At 47.5% G+C, this 27263-nt stretch overlaps 2 protein-coding genes, 1 long non-coding RNA gene and 5 other non-coding genes across 8 annotated transcripts; 7 read left to right on the forward strand and 1 right to left on the reverse strand.

The window, feature by feature from the left end:
* Positions 1-2448: 2448 nt before the first annotated feature.
* Positions 2449-4588, reverse strand: LOC123091982 (uncharacterized). The gene is made up of 4 exons (XR_006443971.1): positions 3717-4588; positions 3500-3614; positions 2972-3072; positions 2449-2807 (listed from the first exon to the last, which is right to left on the reverse strand). It is a non-coding gene; the product is annotated as an uncharacterized lncRNA (long non-coding RNA).
* A 9030-nt stretch (positions 4589-13618) lies between these two features.
* LOC123091988 (uncharacterized) lies at positions 13619-15095 on the forward strand. The gene has a single exon (XM_044513626.1). The coding sequence runs from the start codon at positions 13883-13885 to the stop codon at positions 14492-14494; it is 612 nt and encodes a 203-aa protein (XP_044369561.1). The 5' UTR covers positions 13619-13882; the 3' UTR covers positions 14495-15095.
* Positions 15096-17785: 2690 nt separating this feature from the next.
* LOC123128248 (nucleoside diphosphate kinase 1) lies at positions 17786-20380 on the forward strand. Its single transcript, XM_044548212.1, has 4 exons — positions 17786-17956; positions 18061-18109; positions 18193-18424; positions 20075-20380. Exons 1-4 carry the CDS (start codon positions 17903-17905, stop codon positions 20190-20192), a joined length of 453 nt encoding a protein of 150 aa, XP_044404147.1. The 5' UTR covers positions 17786-17902; the 3' UTR covers positions 20193-20380.
* Positions 18878-18977, forward strand: LOC123151751 (small nucleolar RNA R11/Z151). The gene has a single exon (XR_006475801.1). It is a non-coding gene; the product is annotated as a small nucleolar RNA R11/Z151 (small nucleolar RNA).
* On the forward strand, positions 19030-19123 carry LOC123151787 (small nucleolar RNA Z152/R70/R12). Its single transcript, XR_006475839.1, has one exon. It is a non-coding gene; the product is annotated as a small nucleolar RNA Z152/R70/R12 (small nucleolar RNA).
* LOC123151681 (small nucleolar RNA Z112) lies at positions 19200-19384 on the forward strand. The gene has a single exon (XR_006475763.1). It is a non-coding gene; the product is annotated as a small nucleolar RNA Z112 (small nucleolar RNA).
* Positions 19455-19602, forward strand: LOC123152451 (small nucleolar RNA snoR2/U65). Its single transcript, XR_006476205.1, has one exon. It is a non-coding gene; the product is annotated as a small nucleolar RNA snoR2/U65 (small nucleolar RNA).
* LOC123150654 (small nucleolar RNA SNORD14) lies at positions 19665-19785 on the forward strand. The gene has a single exon (XR_006475273.1). It is a non-coding gene; the product is annotated as a small nucleolar RNA SNORD14 (small nucleolar RNA).
* Positions 20381-27263: the final 6883 nt, after the last annotated feature.

The raw sequence follows: 27263 nt of genomic DNA on the forward strand, positions 1-27263 counted from the left end.
ACACGTGCCTTGCAGCAAGCGGAACATAGCCGCACATTTTATGAATTCGCGATCATTTTATGATTTCTTGACTTTTTTAAAAAAAAATTGCAAATATTTAGAAATTTAGAACTTTTAAAACATCATGGATTATTTGAAAAAAGAAAAAACAATAAAACGAAATAAAAAAGGGGGCTTCCCTCCCCTCGGATGGGCAGGCCCAACAGAGCGTGGGTGGGGACTGATTTTCCCGCGTCGTCGGGCGCCCAGGTCGCCAAATAGGAGCTCCCTCAAATAGGATCGACCCAGAGATGTGCTGCATTTGCCAGCGCTATATGTCATGCCTATCAACTCCTAAATCCTAATAGGAATCACCTTCGGACGACGAATTGCGGGCCGGCACATTAGTGCAGGTTGTTGCTGCGCGATGTAGGTTCACTCTGCTCCGTTTTTCTTCTTTTCGTTTTCTTTTGTTTTTTCTTTGGTTTTGTTTTTTCCACCCGTTTTCTTCGGTTTTTCTTTCACTTTTACTTATTTTTTTGAATGTTTTGTTGGTTTGATTTTTCTTTGTTAAACTTTGGGTTTTTTTCTTTCTTGGTTTTCCCTTTTTTTTGCTTTTCTTTGTGTATCTTTGTCGGTTTTTATTGGTTTCTTTTTTTCCAACACATGTCTGCTTTTTTTCTCCACACACAAACATTTGTAGAGGACGCGTGAAGCATTTTTTGATACAAATTGAACCTTTTTCAATTACCGGATGCATATTTTAAAAAATACAGTTTCAAAATACACTTCATGCATTTTTTTAATGGCCATAAATATTTCTTTAAACTGTCCAACCATAATTTTACATTGTATGTACATTTTACGGACATTTTTTGAAATCACAAGAGTATTTTTTTCAAATGCAAAGTACCTTTTATATGGAAATAAACATTTTCCAATCTACTCAGACATTTTTTAATATTGTATATAATATTTTAATAATGTCACGAACACTTTTTAAAAATGCAGACCATGAATCTCCATGTATATTTTTCTAATGGTACGAAACATTTTTTAAATTGCACAAACGTTTTTACATTGTATGCACATATTTTAAAATTTCAGCATACATTTTTTTAAATGTGGGAACCTTTTTTAGTCCCACGGACATTTTTCTGAAAGTTAATAGTATTTTTCTACAACTGTGCTAACAATTTGTGTATACCATCTTATATCTGGTTTTCCATACTATCTTTACATTTGTTTTTTCAAATTTGTGGTTCTAAATTCTTCAACCAAATTTTAACTTTTGAAATATATGCATTTAGTAATATAAAAATAAAATAAGAAAATTGAGTGACATCAACATGACGAGCCACGTATTACTAGGCCGACCCACTGCTGGTGCCGTGTAGGAGAGGAAGACATGGGCCTTGCAGCAAGCGGCAGAAAGCTGCGTCCAGCTGATTGCAGCATTTTTAGGCTAACGCAGTTGAATTTTTATTTGGTCCTAACTAGTAAGTGTGCACGTGCAACGCACGTTTTCATTATTATAGATAGTGAATTACAATCATTTAATTTGGTTTATGTCATGACGCAAATTTGTCCATATAGTAAACGTTATAAACTTGGTCAAACATTATAAACACATGACATAAACCAAATTAAATGATTGTAAACTTGGTCAAACATTATAAACACATGAGTGCATGTCACCAAACAAGATAGCTCTTTATTTAAATACCACAAAGTTTGTAATTTGCTGACACAAATTAGATATCCTTAGTAGTGAGTACACTTCGTCTTGCACATGAAACCCAAGATACATTACACATACTTCCATGTACAAGAATGAGTGTATGACCATTAGGTGTCTCTAAGCACATTTAATACATGCACCGCAGATACAACAGCCACGTCTAGGATATTAGACCAACTTCAATCAGAGTGAACTTGTAACCCGTGAAACTTCAATACGACCTTTTTTTTCCTATATTGCAAAATGAAAAGGGAAAATATAGCTTTACCATCATTCTGTGCTCTAGAGGTGCTTCCGCAATTTCAGAATCAACACCCTTACAACTTAGTGTGCGGCAAACATGCATACCCATGGCAAAAGTTATGCTACTCCTTTACAGACAGATAAAACATACAGAAGCTTGATAGAACCGCCGCCGGGCTTGGTAGAACATACAGAAGCTTGTACACCTTTTACAATGATATTATATATAATATATTTTGAGTCTCCATCGGAATTTTACGCAATCGTATATTGGTTTTAATACCACATACCTGACCTAGGTACATACATGTGCATGATTACAAGTCCATTTAATCGTAACATATCAACAACAAAACCAAGGTCAAACAGACAGGTTTGCATCTGAATTACGGTTATATTATTCAATGTAGAAGAATGTTTCAACCAGGTGTGCTCCTTCCTCTCATGGAAATTCAAAGATTTAACAAACTATAGAGATACATGAGTTTCTGGCTAACTTTGAAATTAGCCTCATTCTTAATAGGCCGAGACCAAGAAAAGGGTTGTGACAATGATCCGTTATTACAATACTCGTTTCAGTCTTAGAGATACATGAGTTTCTTGCTAACTTATTAGGTATATGATGAATTAAATAAAGCTCACATTAACATAAAAGGAAATAACAATCAAGAAGATGAAATTGCAGACTTAATCAAAAGGACATGATACAAAGCCTACATATAAGAAAAAGGATTAGTAGTCAAAGGAGAAGACTAAATTTGTCCTTGCAACAAGATCAGGAAGCACACCAGAGATAATAGTTGTTGGAGCAGTCCATGAACTGAATATAGCCTCGATCTGGTTTCTGGATAGTCATGAAAACAATGAGTTTGCGAATAAATTATGCTAAATCCAGGAGACAATACTTCTACAAGAAATAAACATAACACATGCAAAACATCTTCAAGCAAACATGCCATGAAGTTGTGAGATGGATAATTAATTATAAATGAAGATCTGAACACACACCTGCACTGCATCCAAGACGTTCATATACACAAAACGAATTGTCCTATGCAAGAGAGGCACAATTGCTTCACAATAGTGGCATAGCATTAATGTTTTCCACCCTGTTGACATAAACTCAAATTAGAAGTTTATTATAATTTTAACAACTCCATGGTAAAATAAAACAAGGTGCACCTGAAGACAAGTTACTTGCAACAGAACATTATCAATGAGGAAATATAAAGTGCACTAATATATTTCTATAATTTGCTGAACACTAATGCTTCAGGCATGGTGCATGGAACCAAAAAATGCATACACTTCTTGGTTCTGAGGCTTTTATCGTGTTAGTATACACTGAAAAACACATATACTTCTACTATTTCTTAATTAGCATTATTGCTCAGCTCATCAATTTCGAAGGGAAAAAAGACAACCCATTGTTAGATAGGATCTAATTTTTTTAGCAGACATGAAGTAATTGAAACACATATCTTTGCTCAAGAAGAAGGCGAGGCAAGAAACACATGTGGGGGTTGCAATACTTACATCAATCTTAATCTCCTGGGTGTTCGTCCACTTCTTGGCGAACATGGTGGTCGTTTGCACTGGATTTAGGCGAAGTACTCAGCAATCTTCCCTTTGGTGAGTGCGACAGCAATCTCTGCACATTGCGGAGGAGATAGGGGCAATCGAAATTTCCATTGTCAGCACATCAAACTGCAAAATTAGCTATTTCAGAATTCCATACTGAAGCTTTACATACATGTATCTGTTCTATCCTCCCCATATCCCAAAACGAAGAAGCACGCTGAAACTCTGCAACACACGATGTGTATCTGTCCTATGTGTTCACCACAATAAATAAATGGTGCCCGCAGGAACTGAATCCTGATAATTCACAACTTGGTAATCCCACACAAAGCTTCAATAGTGAGATAAGGCAAGCAAGAACATCGATCCGGCATTCCGGCGCTTAGAAAAAGCAAGCCAGCACGTTGTAGTTAGAAGAAGCAAGGAACCAATCACCTTAATTAGCAGCAGATTCGTCGTTGCAGACGATGAGAAGCGGCGGTCGGCGGCGCAGGCGGCCGTGCTGTTTGTTCGGCGGTGGCGTACATGGGACAGCAGAGGAGTGGCGGAGATGGCGGCCTGCTATCGCATCCGTCGGAGGGGAAGCGGCGGGGGCGGCGGCCTGCTCTCCCGTCCGTCAGAAGAAGAGCGGCGGCGTACGCGGGGCAGCAGAGGAGTAGCCGTGATTGGGGCCACGGCCTTCTCGTCGGAGGAGTGGCGGCCTGCTCTCGCATCCATCAGAGATGGCGCGACGGGGGCGGCCGGGGCGCCTGCTCTCGCACGCGTCAGAGGAGGGTTGGTGGTGCTCGCGTCCGTGCGGTGGCCCTCACGTCCGTCAACAGGCAGCATGGTGCGGCGTGCGGGACCGTGTTTCGTCCGCTCGCTCCTCGTCCGCGGGGAAGTGCCCCGATCCAAACCACGCGCCAGGCGGCGGCGTGAGCCCGCTCGCCAGTGAGACTTCCTCACCCGCCGCCAGGCCTCTCCTTCTCCTCCTCCCGCCTCCTCTCCCGAGGATGCGCTGCCGTCCCGGTTGGCATCACCCGAAGCCATCGGCTGGCCACCGCCCAGCCCCTCGTTCGTTCAGAGCGGACGGGTTGTTTCGCCTAGCGAACGAATGCAGGTGCGGATGGCAGAGTTTTCGTCCGCCCTCCTAAATTGCTAAACGTACTTTTGGTGGGATTAGTTATTATATTAACGGTTAGATTTAAATTGATAGGTCTGATCGTAAGGCTCTAAATATTATGTGTTATTGTGTGTACGTTAGACGGGGTGCGTTTAAGAAAGATAATGTTTGTTTGTTTAATAGTAGTATAGATAAATCAAAAAGCCTCAAAATCATGTCTTCTGTTCGTCGGCCCGGGCCTTGCCCTCTCTGATCTCTCCGGGCTGAATCTTCTCTTATCTTATGTTCTCCAAACTCAGTTGTTCCTCTGACTTGTCTAAAAAAAGGTGTTCCTGTAAACGTTGTGACGTCTTAATAAAGCTTCGTGGGATTGCCTAAAAAAAATTGTTTCTCTGACTTGCCTAAAAAAGGTGTTCCTCTAACTGATTTGTTTGTTTCTTCTTTCGATGAGAGAGAGATTTGCTCTTTTGTTGGGTTCAACGATTCACGTGCACGTAGAAGTTTCTGCGGATGCTGTGAAAAAAGTGAGAAATGCGTGAAGATATCTATAAGAAAAAAGGTTTACTTGAGGAACATTTCAGTGGCATCCGGTCTGAAATTTCAAGACATAAGAGTATTTACAGGCTACAGCCGAACTTTGCAAATTTGGCCATTCAAACGCCCACGGACGCGATCAGGTCCGTCCACTGACAGTGATCGGTCACATCTCAAATTAGTTACTTTGAATCTAAGTCTCTCATATTTCAACCCCTAGATCCATACAAAGCACGCAAAAAAACCCTTACTTACTACATACTACCCTAACTAATCTTCGTCGTCGGGGATGTCCACGATGATTGATGCCGGGCGCCGGCGGGCGCGTAGGAGGGCTCCATCTCATCCTCCGTCTACTCGACCTCATCCATGTAGGCGAGCATCTCCGCCTCCTCTGCGCCCTCCATCTCTTGCCAGCGATGGCTTCTGACCTCTGCAGCGTACTCCGAGGGAGGGAATCGAGGATGACCTGTTGCTCCGCCTGCAAATCCGCATCGCCAGCGTCCCCCACATCCTCCTCCTCCTCCTCCGGCTCATCCTCCTCCTCTTCCTCCTCCGGATCCATTGCATGCGGAGGTAGACCCACGGCGATCCGGGCTTTGCGCCTTGCCCGGAGGAGCTCCGGGCGCTCCTGCATTAGAAATGGGTGGCTCCTCACCCGGCGGCGTGGGGGCGTGGCTACTAGGCGGGTGGGGATGGAAAGTGACGACGACGGAGGAGGAAAATGTGGATGGTAGGGTTTCAGTGCCGGTAGTCGACTTAAATAGCCGTGTCACGCGGCCCACCGAAGCGGCATCACGCGGCGACATCGGTCTGACGGAGAAGACGAGTTTCAGACCGCTTGGTTTCCGGGAGATTTCCCGTGGGACTCCGCCGCCAGTCCGACGCGGCGGACGCGCCCGGACGTCCTCACTATCCGTCTTATATTTGAGCTAGATATGAGAGGTGTTGGTCAGCCCGAGCCTATGAAACCCGTTTGAGGCGCCTGTGTGTAGATGCTCTAAAGGGCTGGACTGGACCAAACAATTCCTCCTCCGCGATAGTGCAGAGGGTGAGCTTTCCACAACTGTGCAGATGAAGCAGATAGGATAGCCACGCTCCCCCGCTCCGCACCGTGCGCCGCTCCGGCCGCGGCGGCCACCTCCACGCTGCCGCCCAGCATGGGCTCGCCGCTCCCCCTCGTCGGTGCAGGCTACGGACCGCTGGACAGCCCCGTGCTGGCATCGCCATGCCCATCGCTGGTGCCGGACTCCCTGGATCTCGGGCATTCGGCCTCCTCAGATCCGGATTCCATGCCGCGCTAGTTGCTGCGTGTTGAATGCTCTGCGCCTGCACCTCCCATCGATCCGGCGGTCTCTAGCCAGCCCCCTGCTCGACGCCTGCAGTCCATCATCGTCGCCCCCCCTCCTGCGGATAGCCTTGCCGTTTCCGGCAAGGACGGTGGCTAGACCGAGGTCACCTCGCGGAAAAACCGCATGGCCTCCATCGATCCGGCGGCTTCTAGCTCATCGCGCTCAGCCCAACGTTCGGACCGGCGGCAAGACTTCAATGCGGTGGGTGGCCGGGAGGCCTTCTTAAGCAGGTTCTAGGGCCGCTGCTTCCGCTGCCTCAGCAAGCGCCACCGCCGGAAAGACTGTAGAGACCCCCTTCGCTGCGTCCTCTTCAAACTCCAAGGCCACCTTGCTCGAGAGTGTCCCCAAAATCCTCGCAATGGCCGCGGTGGACCAGCTTCTAGTAGGCTTGACCCCCTCTCTGCTCGCGCTCCAGTCCACAGCCATCTCCATTTCCCAACCCCGCCGCCCCCGCCCCCGCGCCCCCTCGATATGGCGCCAACGGCTGATCTGAGCCTGGCCGACCCTGCTCGCCGCCCCCGCGCCAGCCACAAAGTAGGCGTGTCTTCCCTAGCAATAGAGCAGAGCATTTTCTTCCTGCGCCGACATGCCATCATGCTGCGCGCCACTGACGGCGTCTGTGCCACATCGCCGATGGCGGTCGGCCGTGCTTTGGAGGCACAGCTCTGCGTCCCGCCGCACCACCTGAGCGTCACGACGCACAACCCAGAGGACTTCTTCGTCATCTTCACGCAGTCGGCTCACCACGACAACGTGGTCCGCCGCGGCGTCCTGCGCGTCGACGGCGCGAGCTTCGCCATCGCGCCGTGGGGAGAAAACGACCACGTGGGCCACGACACCTTCAACCTCCACATGCGCTGCGTCATCGAGCATCTGCCCCAGTAGTACTGGGCGCTAGAGGGCGTCCAGGAGGTCTTCGGCGACAAGGTGCTTGTCAATCGCCTCGACAGCCTCACCCTGGATCGCGATCACACCAAGACATTCGCGTGCTGGGTGTGGGTCTAGGACATGTCTTTCATCCCTACCCGACACACCTACTGGAAGCTACCCCAAGGTGCCGGCAGGGTGGAGGAGATGGAAGATTTCTCTCCGCCGGACCGCCGCGTCGCCCTCCCGCCCGGCGCGGAGCACTACGACCTGCTCATCCACGTCGATTGCATCGAGGACTGGTCACCACGCTCCCCCAAGTCGTCGCACTCTGCGCGAAGTGGGTTGCCCTCCTCCGACTCCGACAATGACGACGGCCTCCCCCACACCATCCCCGACACCTGGGTCATGCACGTCGAGGACGACCAACCCATGGATCCCCACCGCCGCCGGCAGCACGCACCTGTGGTGGACACGGGCTGTCGCGACCTCCCTGGCGGCGGCCCTCGCCGCGACCACGACGACCAGGGTGGAGGCGATGGTCGGCGCTCCTAGAAGGACACGCTGTTAGGCCGGGGCCGTGGCCACGCCGCCCAAGATGATCACGGGGAGGCCACGAGCAAAGAGCGCCAGCGCAGCCGCTCTCCCCCTCCGCGTCGCTCGTCGAAGATTGCAGGCCACGGGCGGCACAGCGGCCGCTCGTCCTCCTAGGCGTACCCAGCCAAGAACAAACTGGCCAGTCAGATCCACGTCCCCTCCCCTGCTGCGACACCGGCTGGCTCCCGCACCACTCAAGATGAAGTTGCAGAGTTCTTCGCCTCTGCGGATAAGGCTCTGGCTGCGCCCCCCCTAAGAGATGCCGCGGCCGCTAACCTGGAAGAGGAGATCGCCGCCACCATCGGGACGCCTCTGAAGTTCCAGGACCGGGACAAGCCGAAGTCGAGCCAGCCTGCGCCCAAGACGCCGGATGTGTTCGGCCCCACGCTCTCGGGGCCGTACCATGCGCCGGAGCACTTCAGCTGCCAGACGCCCTCGCGTGCGGACACGGTCGCCCTGCAGCTCGGTGCAGTGACGCAGCAAGTCCAGCTGATCGAGATCAATGGGAGCCGGGAGGCCACGCGCCGCATCTTCACCGACAAGCAGGCCTCCCTGCTCGGCCCGCCGCCGGCCAAGCGAAACTCTGCCCCGCCAAAGTCCAGGGCGACATCATTCCCTCCTCCGCGTTAGAGCGCGTGGCAAGCAGCTCAAAACTGCAAGGTGCCCGTGGCGCAACGCGGCTCGCTAAGGTTGGTGCAAGGTCTCGGGCTCCTCGGCCCCAAGGAGACGACGACGAAGAAGGCGGCAGAAGCTCTCATCCACAAGTTTGACGAGCCTCTCTCCGATGATGACATCGTCATCATCTCGAAGCTCACAAAGATGGACAAGGCCACACTCCGCATCGCAGCAGGGCTCAACGGCCCTGACGGAGTCGCCGACGAGGCCGCGGTGTGATCATGTTAGCAAGCCCACCTTTCTATAGTGTTAGGGCCAGTAGTTGCTTCCGGCGTCGGCTAGTGTTCGGCCGGCCTGTGTTTTGAGTCATCCCCTTCTGTTGTGCTAGTCGTAGGCAGTGGTTCGAGTTGCACCGTCGTAGTTTGGGGCCTATTGGTGGTCGACGGCGCCCCCCGGAGTGGTGGGTGGTGTACCAGTGTTCTGATTATCATAGTTTCAGTAGTCGCGGAGATACCTCGTGTTTCCCCATGATTGATGATCGCTCCACCCCCACGATCATGAGTTGGAATGTGCGCATGCTGAACTCGCCGGTGAAAAGGGAAGCAGTACGAGAGGTAGCGGCGGCCCATAAAACTGCGATCCTATGCCTCCAGGAGACGAAGCTAGATGATTGGTCACCAGAGATCGTTCGCGACATCGGTGGAGGCATGATGCAGGGATGCACTGTGCTGTCGGCCATCGGCACACGCGGTGGAGCTGCCATCTTATGGAACAAGAATGTAGTCACCATAGCCACTCATGCCATTGGGAAATTTGCGATCACAGCAAAGGTCACCCTCGTCTGCAGCCCCTCTTCTTTATGGCTCACTACGGTGTATGGACCGGCCGACGACGCGGGCAAGGACGATTTCCTCTCCGAATTAGCTAGGACTGCACCACCCGCTGCTGAGCCCTGGCTCATCAATGGAGATTTCAACTTGATCTACGAGGCGCGAGACAAGAACAACCACAATCTAAATAGGAGGCTTATGGGCCGTTTTAGAGCAGCGACCGACGGGGCAGGCCTTCGTCAGATCAAGTGTAACAACCGTAGGTTCACGTGGAGTAGCGAAAGAGAAAATCCTACACTAGTTAGCATGGACAAGTTCTTCTGCTCCTCGCCCTGGGAAGCCTTGTTCCCGCGCGCGGTGCTGATGGTTGTGTCAACTGCGTGCTCCGATCACTACCCGCTTTTGCTGACGGACGCTTCTGCTCCTCGTCGACGGGGAGGATTCAAATTTGAATCCTTCTGGACGCGGCTACCACGCTTCCACGACACGGTTATGGCCGCTTGGTCACGCCCGACGGCTACCACCTGCGCCTTCGCCCGACTATGCACCAAAATGAGTCGGGTGGCCAAGGACCTGAGAATCTGGAGCAACAGCCTGATCGGGGACACGAGGATTTAGTTCCACATCGCCTGTGAAGTCATTCTGCGCCTGGATGTCGCTCAAGAGAGCCGGTGGCTCTCGACAGCCGAAGCGGAGCTCAGGAAGGGCCTGAAGATCAAGCTGCTGGGTCTTGCGGCGATCGAACGCTGCAGGAAAAGGCAGGCCTCCCGGCTCACCTGGATGCGTGCGGGAGATGCTCCTACCAAGTTTTTCATGGCCAAGATCAGCTCAAGAAGACGCAAGAACTTCATCAATGCCCTGAAAGTGGGAGACAGCATCGTGACTGCACATGCAGAGAAGCAAAAGGCAATTCACGAGGATTTCAACTGCATTCTAGGATCCACACAACATCGAGCTACGTCGATCAACTGGGATGAGCTATGTATGCCCGCGCTGCAAGCAAGCGGACTGGACAACCCGTTCTATGAAGAAGAGGTTTGGGCGGCGATCAAGGATTCACCGGTGGAAAAATCGCCTGGGCCTGACGGCTTCTGCGGGATGTTCTTCCGTAGCTGTTGGAGCATCATCAAAGAAGACATCATGAACGCGTTTCAGCAGTTCTACCACCTGGCCAGGCAAAACTTTGGGGCTCTGAACACTGCGATCATCGCGCTCATCCCCAAAAAAGACGGAGCAAGCTGCATCGCTGACTACGGGCCAATTAGCCTGATCCATTCAATTGCCAAGTTGATCTCCAAAGTTCTCTCGCTCCGACTGGCCTCTGTGGTGCAGTCTATCATCTCACCCGCTCAGACGGCTTTCCTGAAGACCAGGTGCCTGCACGACAGCTTTGTATACGTCCAGAACTGTGTCAAGAGCCTACACCGCAGAAAAACACTTGCAGTCCTCTTGAAACTTGACATCTCGAGGGCCTTTGACAATGTCTCCTGGGAGTATCTACTAGAGCTGCTCACAAGACTAGGGTTTAGTGCACGCTGGCGGGATTGGATCTCACCACCTCATCGTCGGCCATCCTCCTCAACGGTTCACCAGGCGCGCGCATCCTTCATCGACGGGGCCTGAGGCAGGGAGACACACTGTCCCCCCTCCTATTCATAATCGCGATCGACCCCATCCACCGGCTGCTTCAAGCTGCCGAGGAAGCCCTGGAGATCATGCGAGTCCTTGGCAGAGAGGTAAAGCTCAGGGTGAGCCTGTACGCCGACGATGTGATCATCTTCTCAAACCCCGACAAGAAGGAGATCAATCACCTGATGCATATCCTGCAAAGTTTTGGCGACGTCTCGGGCCTCCGGATCAACCTTGCCAAGTCCACGGCCACGCCAATCCACTGCAACAACATCAACCTGTAGTATGTTCTCCAGGCGTTTCGCGGCCCGATCGCCCACTTTCCAATTAGGTATCTAGGTCTTCCAGTTACAGCGGGACGACTCCCACTAGTTCACCTGCAGTTCATCCTTGATCGTATCCGTGCCCGGCTTGCGGGGTGGAAGGGACGGATGCTATCCATGGCGGGCAGGCACGCTCTGGTCCGCTGCGTCCTCTTGGCCCTGCCCACCTTTGCTCTCACATTGCTACGAGTCCTAAAGAAGTTGCTGAAGGAAATCGACAAATGCAGTCAGCGTTTTCTCTGGGGAAAGGATCAAGAACTCACGGGCGGCAGTTGCAAGGTCAGCTGGGAACGGGTCTGTTCCCCGGTTGAGCACGGCGGACTCGGTGTCCTGAACTTAACCAAGTTCAGTCGCGCGCTTCGGCTGAGATGGCTATGACACAGTTGAAAAAACCCCACTCGGCCTTGGGTGGGTACGGAGCCACCATGCGACGCCTTCGATCATGCTCTGTTCAACGCAGCGATGGCTGTCTCTGTAGGCAACGGAAAAACAGCGAGCTTCTGGCACTGCTCATGGCTCGGGGCAGTGCCGCTGAAGTTCTGCTTCCCATCTCTCTTCAAGCACTCCAGGCGCAAGGGCAGAACTGTGGTGCAAGCCATCAGCGGCGACCGCTGGATTTTGGACCTAGCGCATGGCAACAGCATCGAGCTTATCAGCGAGGTTATCTCCCTGTATCGATTCATTCAGCGTCGGCAGCTCAACCTTCAGGTAGAAGAGCAGGACCAAATACGCTGGAGCTCGGAGGGGTCAGGCCAGTACAGCTCCCGCTCGGCCTATGCCATCCAGTTTTTGGGTTCGACGTCGGGAGCATATCAGGCCATGATCTGGAAAGCCTGGGCTCCGGCCAAGCTAAAGATGTTTGCGTGGCTCCTCCACCAAAACCGGCTGTGGTGCAATGATCGTCTCCAATGCAGGGGCTGGCCAAACTGCTATTTCTGCCAGCTGTGTTTGAGAAACCTAGAGACGGCGGGGCACCTGTTCTGGAGCTGCCCCTTTGCGAAGACTGTCTGGGCAAGTTTATCCTCCTGGCAGCGCTGCCAGGGGCTCAGCATCGCGTGCGAATACATCGACAACAGCTCACTGGAAATTATGGAGGCCATGGTAGCAAGCGACGTAGCCAGCGCATGCAAAAGGGATCAAGTCTCTAATAATGCTCGTGCTTTGGAAAGTTTGGCAGGAGCGCAACAGCCGCGTTTTCAGGAAACAAGAGGTGACTGCGCAAGATGTCATCAAGGCCATCAGGAGAGAACTCTGTCTTTGGCAACAGGGAGGTTTCAAGCACATCCAGAGCCCCTTCGGGGATCCGCCGTGAGATTTTAGGGTTTTAGCTCTAGGGGCCTCAGGCACCCCCGCCTTTGTGCCCTTTTCGGTAGTTTTTCTTTACTCCTTGATCCCTGGATCGTCGCCTTTGCCACTTTGTCATCTGCTCCCTGCTTAATCAATGAAACACCAGGCTTTGCTGGCCAGTTCAAAAAAAAAAACACAATCGTTGGTTGAATGAAGCACTTCCATCCTCCCAAAACGATTTTCCTCTAATGAATAATAATCCCCAATTCATGTTTGTTGTAGCCAAAAGCTCAATCGTGGCAAGGGCCGCCTCTCTCCGTCGAGGCCGACAAGACTGCACCTGGTGAGATGCTTCTTTGAGCCTCGTGCAAAAGAAAGGGAGCTTTCTGCAGCGACTAGTTTAGACTAGCCATAGTGGGAGTAACTTCAGCAGTAACATCGAGTCCAACTCAACAAATTTGCTTATGTGGCAGTGAGTTAATGAGGAGAGAGATGGTTATGGTAACTTAGCTAGTTACTATAACATCATATGTCCCAATGGAATATGAGTATATAACCTAATAAATGAAGCTTTGCATGTTACCACACTTATGTTACTACCCACTGTGAAGGTAGTAACATAGTCTAGGGACATGTGTATGTTACTAGTGTATGTTACTACCCATTGTGGCTAGTCTTATGCTTCAGTCAACGCAAGAAATGCATGTAATAAAATTCTTAATAATTCAATTAATAGCTTACGAAAGAAATAATTTCCTTCTGTAAATAGGAGATGCGCAAATCTTCTTCGTGTTCTAAAAACAGAAACAGAAGAAGCTGAGTCGTCGTGTATTCGTACTCGTTCCGTTCAGAAAAAAGCATTGCAATATTGCCAAATAGAAAAGTAGGCAAGTAGGGGAGGATCGTGTTGGTGCCCCGCGGCCAAACGTTCGGGGAAGAACCAACCATGGCGCACCGACCAGGTCGCTGCCGCAACAAAACCGACGCGGAAACGAGTGGAAAAGTCCCGGTTTTTCGCCGTCACGGCGAGGGCGAGGCCCCGCCTTTAACCCCGGGCGCGCCGTTTGTTAAAACCCGCGTCTTTGACTCGCTCCGCCCCCCGTCCCGTGCCATCCGGCTCCCTTGAGTCCAAACCCAGCAACCGGAGCGGCGAATCTCGGCAGGCACCACCGCCCAGCAAGCAGCCGCCGTCAAGGCCAGCGATGACTGCCGGCGCCGCGAGCGCGGGCGCGGTCCGGCGGGCGGTCGACAGGGCGTGCGCGGCCGCCAGGGGGGCGCGGCGCGCGCTGGCGCGGTTCGCGCCGCGGCCGTCGGCGTTCGGCGCGGCGGCGGACGCGGAGGCCGCGGCGGTGCGCGGGGTCCGCAACGCGCGCACGTTCCGGTACCACTACGCCGCGCTGCAGTGGGCGCTCCTCCTGGCGTCGCTGGCCGCGGCGGGCCACCGGGCGTCGGTGCTCTTCCTCATGGCCGCCTCCAAGGTCCTCCTCGTCTGCCTCGGCCTCCTCGCGCCGTTCCCGAGATTGGTGCTGCTCCGCCGGCTCGTCGCCGCGGCGTTCGTCGCGCTCGTGCTCGCCGACATCGCCGCGGCCGGCGCCGTGGCCAACCTCATGGCCGCGCTGGCGGTGGGCGTTCCGGTCATCGTGCTCCACGCCTCGTTCCGCGTCCGCGATGACCTCGAGGGGCCCTCCACGGAGAACGGCGAGGAGGAGGAGGCGGATGAGGAGGCGGCGGTCGTGGAGAAGAGGGAGGACGGCGATACGGAGGCAGGCCCCACGCGGCGGTCCACGGCGGTCGCGCCTCGATCACCAAAGTGACGGGCGGTGCGAGCTAGGCGGCTGGCTGATCGATCAGACGATTCAGAGTCTTGGTCAAAACTGTCTAACGATCTTGACTGCTTCTTGATATAGATCAATCATACTACTGGTACTCGTATTTTTGGCTGAAGTTTCGAATCGAATCGGCTAATACTCCTACAACAACTGGACGATGAATGAGGATTACGTAGACCCGATGTGGATGCATCCATTTCCTTAGTGTATCTATATTGGACTAATCTTTGATCATATATACACTTAGCAGAAAGCCAGAAAAGAATGAAATACATAATCAAAATTGGCACTCGGATTTACTGTGACAATATACATTTTGTCACTGCATCGATCTGAACACTGGATGCGAGCTTGCATTCATCTTGACCGCAGCGACGGGTGAACGGCTCTGTTCGCACCGCCAGTCCTGCAATGTACTCCCTCCGTCCGGAATTACTTGTCGCAAAAATAGATAGAAATGGATGTAACTAGAACTAAAATATGTCTAGATACATCCACTCCCACGAGAAGTAATTCCGGACGGAGGGAGTAGGTGTAAACAACTATTATCTCTCTAAAATTATCTAAGGGCGTGTATAATGATTGATAAGATAGTCTTATCTTAAGTCTTGCATGTGATTTAGAGATGACAAAAAAAATTGTCTACAATGGATCCTCTCTTAGCCTTTTCTTGAATAACTAGCAATTTCTAAAAATATGATGAGACATATTGTGTTAAAAGATCACCTCTTGCCTTCTCTTAAATAAAAGAAGACAAGCCTTTTCTTATGAGTTCTCTCTCCTCCACCTCATCATCTATCCTACATGGCACGGGAAAATATCAGGTGCTCCCGTGCGAGCTCAGCCGTTGGATCTTAGATCCAAGAGCTCCTGTGAAATGATGAACATTTTTGCAAAAAAGCCCTCATAAAATCTAAAAAATGCGCACAAGTACAGCAGCTACAGCAGCTCCCTGTTTGCCGTTGGATCTGAGATCCAAGGGCCCAGAAGTCCGTATCATGGGAGCACATATGCTCCCGTATCACAGGATACTCTCCCTACGTGGCACTCCTAAGATAACACCATTGTACATGCCCTAATCTAGCATAGGGATCCCCGAGAAGTTTTCTTTTCCTTCTTTTTCCTTTGTGACCGTCTCCACCACGTGGCGCATTTGTGTTGCTGCGATTGTGATTGTGTGCTTGTTTGAAACACAAGTTTCTGAATTTAGGCTGATATATTAGTTTTTGGGTAGATGATGAATTTTAGGGCACGAGGTCCCTAGTAGATGATGTATTTTAGCCACTCAAACTTCTTCTTTGTTGATCTTGGTATTGACGACTCCTCTTCCACGATCGACAGAGGTGGCGGCCGCGGCGGGAGGCGGCGATGTGTAGCCTTGGCGGCGGCGCCACCTCGTCCTTACGGCACGGCGACCTTCTTCTTGCCCCGCGCGACTGCGCCGTGTAGGTGCAAATCCACCTCCTCTTCCACGTCCGGTGGAGGCGGCGGGTAGAACGGGAGGGGTCGTGCCTACGGCGAGAATGGGGCGAGGGACAGTCACGACAGTGACAGAGATGGCGGACGGTGTTGACATGGCGGCGGATCACCGGCTGGCGCCCGATCGCAGGCGACGCGCATGCATGGTGAAGGACCTGGAAGTTAACAAATTGGCAGTTACACGTGTGCGGGGCTGCATGCGTTTTACATCACACTCCAAGTGATGTATATTTACATCACGAGAGGTAAAATATAAATCGTGATGTAAAAAAGTGGCCAAAATTTACATCACGGGCAGCTGTTGGAGACTTGTTTTTGCCTCCAGGCGGTGTAAAAGTGTTTACAAACTATTTTACATCACCTATTGGAGATGCTCTAATAGTGTGTATATATATATATATATATATATATATATATATATATATATATATATATATATATATATATATATATATATATAGCATATGTATTACAAATTCATCATGTCTACATAATACCTAAATAATTCATCCCCACTGTCCTTTCTCTTGACATGCAACCTATTCACCTCAGCAATTATGCCACATCAGCAACTCTTGCTTGTGTATACCCCGTTTTGCATTCTGGTACTTTTCTTTTGCATTATGTTACGGAACCGACCGAACACAAGTGGACCAGAACAAAATCGAACCGGAACAGATCTCTCCCTCCCTCGATCAGGTCGTAGGCCAGCAGAAACTTGACACAAAGCTTGAAGCGAGGTGACATGTAGACCTGACCTTCATATGTCCAATACTATTTGTATATGTATTTATCTCCGATGATATATTGATATGAAGATTAATTGCTCTTTATTAGGCAGATTACGGATGTAGTTCCATATGTTTGCCACACACTAAGAAAACTACAAGATTTAATGTTGTATAATTATATTTATTCTATTTTTGCAATTTAATAAAAAAATGCAGGTTTAAAAGAAGTTTATTCCAAAGTAACATGCTTACAGTCCGCTTTAATAATTATATTTATTGATTATTCATTTATCATGTTCCATGCTACCATGCTTAGAAAAAGAATGAACTACAAATTAACAGGCTAATGTTATCCCATACAAATGTCTCGCAGCAACGCACGGGGTATTATCTAGTCATATAAATCAATAACAACATTTTCTAAATAACACATATAATGCAATTTTTGTCTTACAGTAAAGACGCTGTACCTATTTATGAATTATCTAGTAAATAAAAATGGAACCATACATTTTTTATGCTCAAGCATTGACACCATACTATTTTCAGTAATAAAATTATACATGTTCTAAACAAGAATGCTAAAAAAATCAGATATATTTCTCTGACAACTACGTATGCTCTGATATATCACCCGGTATCTTATAACCCATGCGTCAAAGCCATTGAAACATTAGTTCCAAATGTTTTTGAGTTATGACTCAAAGTTGACCGATGAATAACTGATGTTAATCTTGTAGCATATATATTTCAGGGATTTAGCGCAAATTGTTTCAGGGAATAACCGAAATTATTTCTCCGAGTGGAAGTCTTTCTTTCATTTTTCTTTTCGAGGGACAATTCTCATTTCATTATTTTTGAGAAGAAGTTCTTCTTTCATTTTTTTTTGAGGGTACGTTCTTCTTTCATTTTTTTTTGAGACAATCTTCTCTCATTTAGGGGTTTTGATTGATAGAGAGCTGGTCCTATTCAGCCCACAAAGCCTTTGTTTCTTGCTTGGTCGCGGCAGCAGCACTGAATAAGGCCCAGGCCCGTAGCACGGTACGACACCACCGAGAGACACGTGCGCGGCGGCCGGGCCGGCCGCTATATATTCGCTCGAGCCCCTCGCTAGGGTTTCCCTCACCCTCCCTCGCAGTCCAAACCCAATCAGAAATCTCAAGCTTAGCACAGAAGCAAAACAATGGCGGAGCAGACCTTCATCATGATCAAGCCCGACGGCGTCCAGAGGGGCCTCGTAAGCGCCCCCTCCTCTAATCTTCTCTCCCGTCGGCTCGTTTGCTCCGCTGCTAGCTCGTGCTGACATCTGCGTGCTCCTGTTTTTGTTTCTGCTTTAATCAGATCGGCGAGGTCATCAGCCGCTTCGAGAAGAAGGGCTTCTACCTCAAAGGTAACCAGTACAACTCTCACGTCTGTGCTTGAATTACGGTTCTGGTGAAGATTTGCTTGCTGATCTGCGAGCTGGCTATGCAGGTTTGAAGCTCCAGAACGTGGAGAAGTCGTTCGCCGAGCAGCACTACGCCGATCTGTCCTCCAAGCCCTTCTTCGCTGGGCTCGTGGAGTACATCGTCTCCGGCCCGGTCGTCGCTATGGTCTGGGAGGGCAAGAGCGTCGTCTCCACTGGACGCAAGATCATTGGCGCCACCAACCCCCTGGCCTCTGAGCCCGGCACCATCCGTGGTGACTTCGCCGTCGACATCGGCAGGTGAGATTTTACCCTGAAGTTGTCAGTGAGAAAGTAGTTATTAAGTTGAATAGTGTATAGCTTATCCTGATTGCGTGTTACCGTGCCTTTAATATTCATTTCAAAAATCCGCATACTTGAATGTGTAGTGTAGATACTATGCTCATGTAGTTAATTAGAAGATAAGATTGTGTTGCAGACTACTTATTCGGCTCAGTCAAATCAAATATTTGATGTCGTCTGAGTTATTTAGCCTGTTGAGGCTTAGTGGAAACTAAGGCAACTAAGTCTAAATCGTCTAAAAGAGGAAACACCTTGTGCTTTTTACATGAATTGTTCAGTTCATAAAATCTTGTTTGCGTTATTTGTTGATTTATTCAGACTCTAGTCGTTTCATTGTAGGACAGAACTTATGGCTCATGGTTTTTGTATGTGTGCACTTCAGTCATTCATGTATGATTTGGAGTAGAGGATTGGCTTGTGATGATTCAGGTCCGAAAGGATCTTAGCGGATTTCGGTGAGGCAGATTTGTCTGTCATTGATCGATTCATGTTGTTACACACACTGAAGCCTTTCTGTAATCTATTTCATTGATTTTGTCTTGGTTTTCATTCATTTTTTCTGCGATGCGATGATGATTCATATAGGTTTTTGGCAGTAGTGGCATCCGTCACTGTGAGCCTTCAAACCAAAAACGACTTCTCTTTCCACTGAGCATTGCTTTATTCCACTTGGTCCTCCCGGTTACATATTGTGAGATGGTTTTTGCTTTTATGTCTTTATATAATGCATCTTGTCTTGTTGAAGAGCTCTAGACCATAGGAAGTGCCGTATGACACTGTAAACAGCAGCTGTTTCTCTGCTGCTGTAAGTGTCCATCCTCATATCATAACCTTTGTGGTTTTGTCTGGGATGGAATTACCCATTTGCACCGGCTTGATTCAGCTGTGTGCTTGATTTTAAACGGGTCTCTGAGGGATTTCTGCAATGCTTTCTAGTCTTCTTTCTCTTAACTAGATTATATTGTCAATATTTTCTTGATTTTGCTTGGGCCCGATGCCACGTCTCCATTAGCGACAAGCCTTGACTGGAGATGCTACATTGTGCCGAGAGAGAGTTCTTGGACTTCTCACATTTGATAGGAACCTGTGGCTGTGATTCAGTCGGTGCACAGAGCCGTTTTTTTGTGATTACACTTCTTGACTGCATAGCCATAAAATATATTTCTTGTAGTTGTTTTTGAAATTTGGGGAATTCAAATGGTGATGATGATAGAACTAAGGCTTGTTTCTCAAAACATTCGCAGTTGCCGCCTAAGAGCTTTCGCCCTGCCAGGCTTGAGAGCTAATGCTGCCAATTCCTTCCTTGGATGTCTGAGCCATGTTGATTTTCTTTGTTCTTAATCTTCTCTTTTGATATCAGAAAAATATTACTCCCTCCGTTCACTTTTGTAAGTCGTTTCAGACAACACAAAATAGGTTGTTTTGCACATTGTCTGAAATGTCTTCAAGGTCTTATAAAAATGAACGGAGGGAGTACAATGTTGTAGGCCATGAGTGCACTTGAACCTGCTGTGTATTGATGGCCTGTTTAACACTAGTGTCTCCCTTCGTATCACTATGTATTGTGCTATCTGGTTGCATTCTAAAATTTTTATCTGCATCATCCAGGAACGTCATCCATGGAAGCGACTCAGTTGAGAGTGCCAGGAAGGAGATCGCCCTGTGGTTCCCTGAGGGCATTGCCGAGTGGAGGAGCAGCCAGCACAACTGGATCTACGAGGCCTAAGATGTGTCATGAGTGGTTGAGTGCAGGTTTCGCAAAGCATCTACCAAACTAGTCTTTGGTTGTTTACAGTTTTGAGATTTGTATCTCGGGAACCTTGTTTGTGTGAACTGAAGTTATCTCCTTGTGCTTGAGCATGCAAGCGGTATCTGCTGCTCTATATTTACTATATGGTATTGAGTTGCATTTCATGTTTTGGTTGTGGCTTTGCCATGATATTTACAGCAAATTGGTGTGCTTAATTTTGTTGATGCACACTCAATGTTATAGAAGTGTGTTAGCGAAAACTATTAACATCGTTAACAGCATTGGCATTGTAGATGTTAAAGGCAATATGTAAAGACATGACTCTGGGGAACTCCCTGAAGCGTGGCAATGGATGGCAGCGACGGTAATAAATGGAAGCGAGTAAGAGCATTCTCCATTAGATGATAGGTGCACCAAACTATTTGCACAAAAGTTCATTTTTACATCACCAAAAACCGTTACTCTACTCTACGCGTTGGCCGGCATTTTAGAAGATCCGCCGCCTCGTGAGCAGTCTGTTGAACGTCCACTTTTTTGCAACAATGATCTTGTTGCGGAAACACTGGTAACAGAGATTGTGTGGCGGATATTTTTGTAGCATAGTTGTGTGAATATATTTTTACAACATAGATTGTGTCGCCGAATTTTTTTCCTGCCTTCACTTTTTTTTGCAACAAAGGTATTGTTGCAGAAAAACTTTGCACCTCAACTGTTGTTGCAGATTTTATTTTCTTTGTTTTCACATGATGGTATTAGGAGAAAGTTCTGCAACATGACTGTTATTTCTGTGCAAAACAAGTTGTTTGCTATGATCATGTTGGATGGTGGTGAGGGAGGAGCGGCACTGCCTGCCCCCGCCATCACGCCGGCGGCGGCGTGCCCCAAACCTCTGACCAGGTCGCCTCGCTGCCATCCTCCTGTCCGGCAAGGTGGGTGCCTTTAACCCCAAACCTCCGACTAGGTCGCCTCACCGCCATCCTCCTCTTCGACAAGGTGGATGCCATTAATTGCCGCGGAGGCACTTGCGTACAGAAGAGAAGAGAGGTTGGTCTAGTAGGCCACTTGTCTATCATGGAAGACGACGAACACCTGTGCTAGATCAGCCAGTTGAGCGATAGCCTTTTCCCATAAAATAGGTGTTTCAAAATACATCATGGTTGCCTTCCTATGGGGGTTCTATTTACATATCTTTTGGAGCAACAAAAGATGATTTGTGGAGGTGTGGGAGAAAAACTAAATCTGAGTCTGATTTAATTCTTTTTCACACATAGACGAATGCGATTCCATTGTGAAAATTTACATGCATAAGAAAAAAGCGTCATCTTTTGTCAAAAAAATTATTTTTTTGAAATTATTGTTCATCTGGTGATACATTTGATGATTCAATTTTTTGTCAAATGCACCTTAGGACGGTGATGCAGAGCATCCTACGGCCATCCCCATGGACCTATCCTCGTCTCCTACGACACCATATGGACCAATGACTAGAGCTCGAGCAAGGGCTATTGAAACTAAGGTGAACTCCCTCCTCTCCAAACTTACACATTCTTCATGTGAGACATGACTACTACCTCAAGCGGAGACCCTATGTGTGCTCAGGTACTTAGAGGATAGCCACGGAACAACTACATCTAATGAACAAGATGGCGAGCACACCAAGTACAAGGTCTAAGAGAAAGAGCTGTCAGGAAACTACAGCCTCCGGACGACTGGACCATGCTGGACGTCCGACGCCTGGAACACCAGCCAACGAAAGGACCCAGCCAACTAGTGCTACAACGCCCGGACGACCGACACGGTCCGGACGTCCGACACCTCCCAGCGCCCGGACAATCGAGCCCCATCCGGTGCCACCATCACAGTACGAAAATAACGGAAATTTGAGCCCTTTCGGACGTCCGACGCCCTCCGGACATCCGACGACACCTGACAAGAGCAGAATCACTGAACATCCGGGGCCCTCCGGGCGTCCGACGCCTGTCTGCGCACAGTGACTAGGACCGAAGCCCATGTACCCCTTCGCCCCCTTAGACTATATACTCTGATGAGGACATGACTACCTTGAATAGGACCAAAAATATTGCATACATGTATATTTGCGAGGTGATTTCTAATGCAAACTATGCAATAATTTATTTATGTCATCCAGGACAAAAATACTTCACAAACTTTTGTGCCATGTCTAATTGCAGGTGTATGGGACATTTGTACAATCCACATATGAAGATAAGGGAGAAAGAGAAATTTACTTGATGTTCAAAAAGTTCTTTCACGTCACTTTTGGCCTAAGAGAAGATAGAGTCCAAGTCTCTCACGTTCTGGATTCAGATTCGGACTGCACAGACATACCTGAATCAAAACGCCAATAACTTTTTCATACGAACTCCGAATTGGATGATTCTTTTTTTTTGCTCGAAAGTAGATTTCGTGCACTTTCCAACCCAATTGGATTCACCTTCAAATTCATCCGGAGCGTTGAGTTATGGATGAAACAATCTGATGCTGCAGCAGAATCCGAGTCAAACTACAAGTCCAAAGGTGTTACGTCACCTCCACTTGGGCCCATTGGCCTTGTACGGCCTAGGGTTAGTTTTCGGCTGCCTTGGGACATCCTCCCACCTCCTTGGCCGCCACCCCTTGCTCCTATATAAGTAGATCCATCTAGTAGCTTTTCCCTTGGGATTTGTTTAGTTAAAAGTTAGCCATTGCAACTTCGTATACTTCGTTTGTGTCCAATGACCAGACCAAGACCGCTTACGGATCCCCACCTTTATCAGTACTTCATATATATGTTCGCAATAGACCTTCGTTGTCAGATTGCTTTATCATATTCTTGCTTGTTCTTCGATTGCTTGCAGGAATAGACCTTTGTTGTCAGGTTGATCGTGCTTCGGCGTGGTCAATAACCTCTCGGAGTTGGTTTAGCGATTGCTAAGGCGCAACGTCGTGCATGTTTGTAGTTGGATCGTCAAAGTCGTCTCCACCAAATTGATAGTTATCATCTCATCGAAAGGTCGGGACACCCCGCCTCTATCAAGTGGTATCAGATTTCCAGGTTGCTCGGTGAGAATTTCTGTTATCCTTAGATTAGATTTATTTTGTTACTTTTTGTCCAAGAAAAAGCCACAAAAAAAGTTAGTTCTATTCATCCTTTATTCAAGCCAGTCTCACCCTTTACAATTTTCTATTCATTGCTTGCATAATTGAATTATCGGTTGCATCATCGTGTCGAGTTGCTGGTCTCAGTGTCTAGTTCATTTAGAGTTTCGAGTTCTGTTCACATTAGTCACACCATCGCTGCATCGTTATCCCTTCCGCTGTGCACTACACATCCATCAGTTTCCATCACGTGCTACCCATCGTTCATTGTCATAATCATAGTTGAGATCGTTCACATCTTCACTTGATCTAATCTGCATCTTATCTAGTTTGTTTTGGAAGGAGGGAGAGAAAAAAAGTAAAAAAAAAAGTCAGAGAAAAAAAAGAGAAAAAAAGTGTGACGAAAAAAGAGAAAAAAAAACAAAATTCAGATCTATCTAGACTCAATCTCGTAGTTGAATTCGGATTGTAATCTGTTTTGCGCACTGTTCAGTAAAACAGGCATTACCTTCCTCATACGAAGTCCGTTTTGGCTCCCCGAGTACTCAAATTAAAGCTAGTGACAAGACGCATCTAAATAGTTTTAGAAGCTAGTTCAATATTTGGCACTTCAAAATCGGCTTCTAAATAGGTCTTTTTGCCCTTCAAAGTTCGCGAACACAGCTTGTTCCAGTTTTTCAGGCCAGTTTTAGAATTTTTTGGCTCCTCATATCAACTCGGAATTGAGTGATTCTTTTTGCATTTGAAAGCTTGAGTTAGTAGCATTCTTTGAAAAAAGTTATCAGAAAATTGGCTCAAACTTTTAAAGAGGAAAGTTGGAGAGAGAGTTGTTGTATATCCTGCTTGGCAGTTGTTTTTCATCATTATCTTTACTGCCGTTGTGATGTTCACTTATATCTTGTTGTCCAGAGCTACTTAGTATCCTTCATTGATGCTAGTTGTGCTACGCTGTGACCTCATTAGTGTTCTAGGCTCGCATCTCTAGTCCGGTCTAGCCTAGGACCAGCACAGTACCGTCGTTGAGCGTTTATTCAATATTGCATCTTTGAATTGATTATTGCTAATATTTTGCTACCATATATAGCCAACCCAGCTCCACATATTTCTACACCGTGTATACGTAGGTTTCCCTGGCAATCGCTTTGCACAATGTTTAGAGTTACTTGACACCGCTGGTTGCTTGTCACCACGTGCCGCATGGTAAGAACTTGTAAGATATTGATATTTGCTTTACTGTGAGCACTTTACAACCACATCCTAGTAGTTCATAGGAACATTATTCTCGAATTTTGTTTCTTGTTTCTACTAATCATGACAGGTTCCGGAGATAGAAGTTCTCGGACGACGGACACATCTTCACCATCACGAGAGTTGGGACAACACACACAAGCATATGGCCAGGTTATGTCTTTACCATCATTTGAGGGTAGATTTAATCCTGCTATTTATCTAGCTTGGAAGCTTGAATTAGAAGAAGTTTTTAGTCACCATGATTTTTCTGAACTTGAGAGACTACGAGCTACCACTAGAGCATTTACTGCTTTTGCTTCTGTTTGGTGGAGTGTACATTGCAAGAAAAACATTGATAACCAACCCACAACTTGGAAAGTTTTGAAAGTTGTAATGAGACAATAATTTTTCCTCCTTACTATCGTCGTGAATTGCTTCGCAAATTGGAACAATTAAAAGAAGGTAGTAACACTGTTCATGCTTACTACCAAGAGTTCAAATCTTATATGCATCATTATGACATAGAAGAATCTGAGGATGATACAATGAATAGATTTTTTGGTGGTTTGAACCATGATATCTGTGCAAGATTTCACTATATTCCTCGTTGCATTACTGGTATGTATGTTTGCGCTTGTACCTTTGAGAGACAGATACAGGAGGATGCATTGGGTGACTACAACAACTACTATTCCAGTTCATGCTCACCACCACCGGTTGGTTCCTCCACCGTTGCTCCTACTAGAGCAACCCCACGTCAGATTGTGAGCGCGACATCATCTCAAGTGTATGGTGCATTGTCAACGCCCGTACCTACATCAGCTACGTCTTTGCGACAAGGTAACAGTAAAGGTATTGATGATATAACTTCACATGGGAATGATGCATCCCTAGTTAACTTGAATGCATCATGTGTTGAGTTACCTGGTGATTTGAGCACATCACCTATTTTAGAGAATCTTGATACTGTCATGAATGTGTCATGTGATCAAACAACTGAAATACCAACAATTTTGAGTGCACCCATTGAATTAACTGTTGATGCAAAAGAATCAATGTTTAATCATTTTGATATGACCTCTAATCTTGGTGATGATTCTGTGTCGAATGACTTATTGCATGTTTGCTTATTTAAGCATGTTGTAGCATGTAAATTTGATGCAAGTAAGGTTTATTCACCAATGTTGGGATGGTTTAATGATGAACATTGTCAATCTTTTGAAATGAATAAGAGCTTCACTTATATGTGCAAACTGAGTTGCAATATTTTCATGCCTTCTACTTCTTGTGATAATGTTTTGGCTTTAGATTTTATTAACTATGCAAGTTACTCATCTATTCATGTGCCATATGTGCAAAAATCAAGGGAAGTAAAAATGGATGACATATACATATACAACATGTACACCTTGTCTCTTTTGTTAGCCACATTTCAGATTAAGCAATGCCGAGGACGGCTTTGTTTTCAAGAAGGGGAGGATGATGAGTACATGACTACCTTGAATACGATCAAAAATATTGCATACATGTATATTTGTGAGATGATTTCTAATGCAAACTATGCAATAATTTATTTATGTCATCCAGGACAAAAATACTTCACAAACTTTTGTGCCATGTCTAATTGCAGGTGTATGGGACATTTGTACAATCCACATATGAAGATAAGGGAGAAAGAGGAATTTACTTGCTGTTCAAAAAGTTATCTCACGTCACTTTTCGCCCAAGAGAACATAGAGTCCAAGTCTCTCACGTTCTGGATTCAGATTCGGACTGCACAGACATACCTGACTCAAAACGCCAACAACTTTTTCATACGAACTCCGAATTGGGTGATTCGTTTTTTGTTGGAAAGTAGATTTTGTGCACTTTCCAACCCAATTGGATTCACCTTCAAATTCTCCGGAGCGTTGAGTTATGGACGAAACAATATGATGCTGCAGCAGAATCCGAGTCAAACTACAAGTCCAAAGGTGTTACGTCACCTCCACTTGGGCCCATTGGCCTTGTACGGCCTAGGGTTAGTTTTCGGCTGCCTTGGGACGTCCTCCCACCTCCTTGGCCGTCACCCCTTGCTCCTATATAAGTAGATCCATCTAGTAGCTTTTCCCTTGGGATTTGTTTAGTTAAAAGTTAGCCATTGCAACTTCGTGTACTTCGTTTGTGTCCAACGACCAGACCAAGACCGCTTACGGATCCCCACCTTTATCAGTACTTCATATATATATTCGCAATATTCAGATTGCTTTATCATATTCTTGCTTGTTCTTCGATTGCTTGCAGGAATAGACCTTCGTGGTCAGGTTGATCGTGCTCCGACGTGGTCAATAACCTCTCGGAGTTGGTTTAGCGATTGATAAGGCACAACACCGTGCACGTTTGTAGTCAGATCGTCAAAGTCGTCTCCACCAAATCGATAGTTATCATCTCATCGAAAGATCGGGACACCCCGCCTCTATCATACTCCAACTCCGCCCAAAATTTAGGGGTAGCATTGTGATAGCTCATTTTGGAGAATACATTGCTCATCCACTTGTCCCTACTCCATTGGAGGTTGAGCCCTCCATCTAGGAGAAGATCCCCTTGTGGATTTTTTTGACTGAATACTGTGAGGCAAAAGCCCCACAACCCTTTATTAAATAAATCAACTAGAGATCCTTACAAGAACAAGGCATAAAGAAAGAGAAACTTACCTATACAAACCTACTATTTACAAGT

Source organism: Triticum aestivum, chromosome 1B (assembly GCF_018294505.1).
Source record: "Triticum aestivum cultivar Chinese Spring chromosome 1B, IWGSC CS RefSeq v2.1, whole genome shotgun sequence".
NCBI lineage: Eukaryota > Viridiplantae > Streptophyta > Magnoliopsida > Poales > Poaceae > Triticum > Triticum aestivum.

Bases quoted from the DNA above. Each gene is read 5' to 3' on its own strand.
- LOC123091988 (XM_044513626.1), top strand. From the start codon at position 13,883: ATGACTGCCGGCGCCGCGAGCGCGGGCGCGGTCCGGCGGGCGGTCGAC.
- LOC123128248 (XM_044548212.1), top strand. From the start codon at position 17,903: ATGGCGGAGCAGACCTTCATCATGATCAAGCCCGACGGCGTCCAGAGG. The intron at 18,110-18,192 runs GTAACCAGTACA...CTGGCTATGCAG, and splicing joins GAAGGGCTTCTACCTCAAAG to GTTTGAAGCTCCAGAACGTG. The intron at 18,425-20,074 runs GTGAGATTTTAC...TGCATCATCCAG, and splicing joins TTCGCCGTCGACATCGGCAG to GAACGTCATCCATGGAAGCG.